The sequence below is a fragment of the Chinchilla lanigera genome, unplaced genomic scaffold, assembly GCF_000276665.1.
Source record: "Chinchilla lanigera isolate Chin_1 unplaced genomic scaffold, ChiLan1.0 scaffold00128, whole genome shotgun sequence".
NCBI classification, from domain to species: Eukaryota; Metazoa; Chordata; class Mammalia; order Rodentia; family Chinchillidae; genus Chinchilla; species Chinchilla lanigera.
Window position 1 is genome coordinate 3,049,122 of NW_004955529.1, and position 4,960 is coordinate 3,054,081.

Genomic DNA, 4,960 nt, shown 5'->3' on the forward strand with positions numbered 1-4,960 from the left:
ATGTGTGTGTAGGAGAGAGAGAGAGAGAGAGAGAGAGAGAGAGAGAGAGAGAGAGAGAGAGACTGAGAGTGAAATTCAGTTTAAATCACCTGTAACTGAGAATAATACCTAACAAGCTCATTATAAAAAATTATTCTTAGGTTCAAATAAGAAAGAAATGGAGTGGATAAAACCTTTTGTAAATGCCAAACCATGATATAAAAATAAAAATTTATTATTGTTAGTACTGACATTATACATTGATTTATATTACTTCATGTTTTTCAATTAATGTCTCCTTCTTTTGTACTTATCTTCTTCAAATTTCGTACTTACCTTAGAAAGCTATAACATCTTATTCTCTGTTTGTGTGATGTTATAAATATTATCTTTTGAACAAATGAAAAACCCTCACTGATATTAGCCAAGTCTTTTTATTTAAAATAGTACACTGAATATTGTTCAGTATGATGTAATGATTATTATATATTTACTGATGGATTAACTTCAAAGCTTTGCTAGAGTAAACCATGGATTAATTGTTGTAAACCATGGATTAATTGTTTTATAAATTGAAAGTTTTTATTTGGAAATATGGTGGTTTTCATTTGTTATTAATCTTCATTTATGTGTTCTGTCTATTAGAAAATATTTCCTAAGCAAATATTTTGTGTCAGTTATATTGCTAAACATTTTGGATATGTGTTTGCATGCCTATTTATTTCAAATAATTTAAACTTAAATTATATGAAAATACAAAAATTAAAGTACCTGTAGCTTGTGTCCTATTTGTCTGCCAGTGATGGTTATCCTATGGCAGGCTAGAAACTAGTCTTACTTGAAAATATGACATTCAAAATATCATATACAAAATCTTCTTTAAAATTCTTTTATTAATTACTCTATTCCTAAAAACTAGAAATGTAGAATATTTCTTAATAATAGGTAAAACTGAAATGTTTGCAATTTTGATTATAGCAGTATTTAAAGAGTGTGGGTAATATACAAACTCACCAACTTGTACAATCAGCTTAAATTGATGTATTTCATTGTATATATGAATTTCATTAATAAATCTGAATCAAACATAAAAGTACTTAGAATCAAAAGAATTAGGCTGAAGACCAAAATAAACTTGCAAAAACTTGGAATAGTCATGATTTCAGAATGAATGTCAACATGTTTACAATTGTCAACAGTCCTAAAGTGGTACACTTGTTTCCTTGATCTCATTTTCTTTTCCTCTTTGTTTTCAATCTGTTTTAGCCACATGTCTCTCTCTGTTGATTCTTGAATATTCCAGAATCTTACTCAGAGCTCTTCAACTGATCATTTCCTCTCTCTGGAATATTTTCCCTGGACTTTTATATGGCTAACTCTCAGACATTTTAAAATATTTGCTTAAATGTCAATTGCTTAATGAGGCAGCTCTCACTACCTTATTTAAAATTGCAATAATTCTCAGTTCTTACATTCTCATTGTTACTTTACATTTTTTCATACAATTTGTTCCTTGCTGGTAGGTTATTTAAATTTGAGATTGCTTATTATGTTGATTGTTGGTGTGTATAAACATCTGTTTTGGTTTGCTAATATATCTGATTACCCTAGAGAGTATCTAACATTCACTATTTATTGAATAAATTCAGGAACTGTTACAGAATTGGAAAGTAATGAGTGAAAGAATTACTGAGAAGTTGTATGAAAACAGGTGAAGCTGGATAGTGTGTATTTTAAATTTTACCCTTTTATAAATTAGATTATGTATTGAATAAGAGTGAAAAATGATATTTGATTAAGAACATGAAATATGAGCAAGATTGCATTAGTCATAGATAGTAGGAAATTTTCTATCCACTAACACTTTATCAGAGATGAAACAGTAGATGAAATAAAATGTTACTTCAGGAGAAACTATCATAACATATATGATGAAAGGCTTAGAGACATAAAGTCAACAGTGTAATAATGTGACACTGCTCACAAGTTTAATAAATGATAAATAACAAAATAAGTGGGAAGGAAGATAACGTTGTAAGGCATGCATGGTGACTTCTCTGGTGCATTTTTAAAATCATATACTTTCCAAACACTTTTTGCCTGTCTTATAACTCTCTTGCTGTGTGGTCAATTTTCTGTGCCCAGAGCATGGATATGACTAGTTGTCTCCTTCCTCCTCCCCCACCATGAGGTTTCATGTATTCTTGTTGACCTCTGATTACCAAGAATAAACTCTACTTTCAGAATCTGTCTTTCTTAGACAATGTTCCATTTTCTGAACATTCTGAATTATTTCCTTTGCTAAAAAATATCCTGACACATACCTCTCAATCTGATACCTATTTCACAAGCTTTCAGGCTAATTACTAAATATAGTATTAAGTTTAATTTTGATTACTCTTCCAGAAATAACTAGTTTCATTGAGACAACTAAGAATCCTAAATCTAAATTTAAATGAAAGAAATTTAAATATCTGCATTTCATATAATGTGAAATAGTTTAGAAAGTCTGGAATTCCCAGTGATTCTCCAAATCACCACATATACATAGAAATATTTCTGCATATATTTAGAAATAATGATATAGCTCAGTGGTACAAGCACCTGCCTAGCAAGTGCAAGGTGTGAGTTTGATTCCTTGTACCATCAAAAAAAAGAAGAAATAATGAACATGATATCCCCATTCCCTTCTATCTATAAAATCTGTGACACATTATGTTTGGTATGATTCTTAACACATCAATAATTCTCTATAATTAATGAAATTTTAATTTTTATTTCTTCTACTTTATTTCTCAGCCTGAAGTGAAGTGGATTCATAAGCTGCTTTAAAGAACACCTGAGCCTTTGGTTTCACAGAATGGCCTTACCACAGCCAGCATGAGCTACTACTCTCGAATGAGCAAACCAACTTCTGTGGAACTGTAATAAATAAAAACAAGTCTTCCATGAATACCAGGAGCTACACTTTTGCGCTTAATTTATCAAGGTGCACTCATTTTTTAATATCTCTGTTGTTGGGAGGGCAGCACGTCATAAGAGCTGCATGTGGTCTAGCAAAATCATTTTGTTTGTGGCCAGAATGTGAAATAGGGAGGTAGAAGTGGTTAGAATCCTAGTATCCCATCAGTGGCACCCTTGCAGTCACTCAAAGATGTCCCACAACACCAAACCTCTTAAAGTATGTAACCCTCCCCAATAGCACCAAATTGGAGATTAAGTCTTTATCATATGGGCCTTTGGAGGATGTTTGATATTCAAACTATAGGATATCAACCTTGACCCCAAAGTGTTATTTTCATCTCTTAATGGAAAATGTATTTATTCCATCTCCAGGAGTCCCCAAATTTTCCCTATTATAGCACTGTTCAAAAGCCAAGGTCCACAGTTTCCTCTGAGATGCAAGCAAACAGGTAATTTATACACGAGGAAATAAATATAGGAAACAAACCATGAGCTATACCTTTGCCTACTTGAAATACAGCTGCTTTGAGACCCTTTAATAAATCCAAAAGAGCTGGGCAGGGCGGCACACACCTGTAATCCCCGCATTTGGGAGGCTGAGGCAGGAGGATTGCTACAAGTTTGATCCCAAGCTGGGCTACATATTGACTTAAAGGCTTGCCTGGACTACATTGTGAGAACTTCTCTCAAAGAAACAAAAGAAAGAAAGGAAAATAAAGAAACAAACAAACAAAAATACCCAAAGAATGTTATATACTTTCAAGTTAAAATGACACAGGGTAAGTATACATTTTGGTATATTCCAAAATCTGGGAATAAGAAAATTAGGAAGTGACTTAACAAGCACAATATTGAAACACAACCAGACAAATATGAAATCTTTTTGCTATGTGCCCAGCACCTAGGGTACACTAAAATAGGATGTGGACTCTCAAGGAATTGAGAAATTTTGACCATAATGTCTTTCTCTTGGACTGCCTCTGCACACTGTTTCTAGCTTCCCCTAGCAGGTGTTACATGTTTCTGCCATTACTTTCTGTTGTCTCAGTCACAGCTGTGGCTTCATTCTCACAGCTTGACACATTGATCACTCAGGGTCTTCTTGCAGAGACAGATACACAACCACACACTACTGGCCTTCCAGTTTTTCCTTTGAAATCTTAGTGGAAGCATTCACGATCCCCTAACTCTTACACTCTGTCTGTAAAAACACTATTAAATGGACAATGTCACTGTGTGTCACTAGCATGAGTTATACCTGTGCCTGCTTTAAATACAGCTGCAGTTGCTTTTGCATGCCTAACTGGGTTAGGCAGTTCTGGAAAAGCAGGAAACCTCTGGCCTATCAAAATGTTTTTACCCTGGGAAATTTACTTTTGAAATTCAAGTCTAGTGTCTACATGCATCTTCATTATCTCCTCCTGAATAAAGTCTGCTTACAATTTTGAACAAGTCATTGATCATATATTTTATTTAACACCCCATCCCACATTTATAAGCATAGTTCTCTATCTTAGATCATTTTCTTATGGTTTCTTTATTTATTAAGCACAGATGTACATAATTATAACTAATTTACATGTTTATATTAATATGCTTTCATATTCTTTTCTGAAAACTTGAAAGTGATGTGAAAGTAAATATGCACTTGTTAGTCAGTTTTTATTACTATAACCATAGTAGAGATAAATCAACTTATAGAGATAAAAGGATTATTTTAGTTCACAGATTTGATGGTTTCTGCCTACAATCAAGTAGACCAATTATTACTAGTCCTCTGTTGGTGGGGAACATTTCATGGTTGAAATACATGGCAGAGCAAATCCATTCACCTCACAGCTGGAAAGTGAAAGAGAGAGGAGGAGAAAGAGGTCTTATGCTCTCCTATAAGGTGCAGCCTTCAATAACTGGAAAGATCTTCCACGAGGCCTGTGGTGATTAAGCTTAATTGACAGTTCTGATTGGTTTAGGAAATGTCCAGAGTATTAGTAAAGTACACTCCTGGATTAAGCATGGG

At 33.4% G+C, this 4,960-nt stretch overlaps 1 protein-coding gene across 2 annotated transcripts in view; it reads left to right on the forward strand.

The window, feature by feature from the left end:
• Positions 1-2,932, forward strand: part of Cylc1 (cylicin, basic protein of sperm head cytoskeleton 1) — a 55,145-nt gene extending 52,213 nt beyond the window's left edge. For both annotated transcript variants that reach the window (XM_005410077.2, XM_005410078.1), the window contains one exon: positions 2,779-2,932. In XM_005410077.2, coding sequence (XP_005410134.1) covers positions 2,779-2,811 — 33 coding nt within the window. In that variant the 3' untranslated portion in view covers positions 2,812-2,932. The remainder of the gene's footprint in view (positions 1-2,778) is intronic.
• Positions 2,933-4,960: the final 2,028 nt, after the last annotated feature.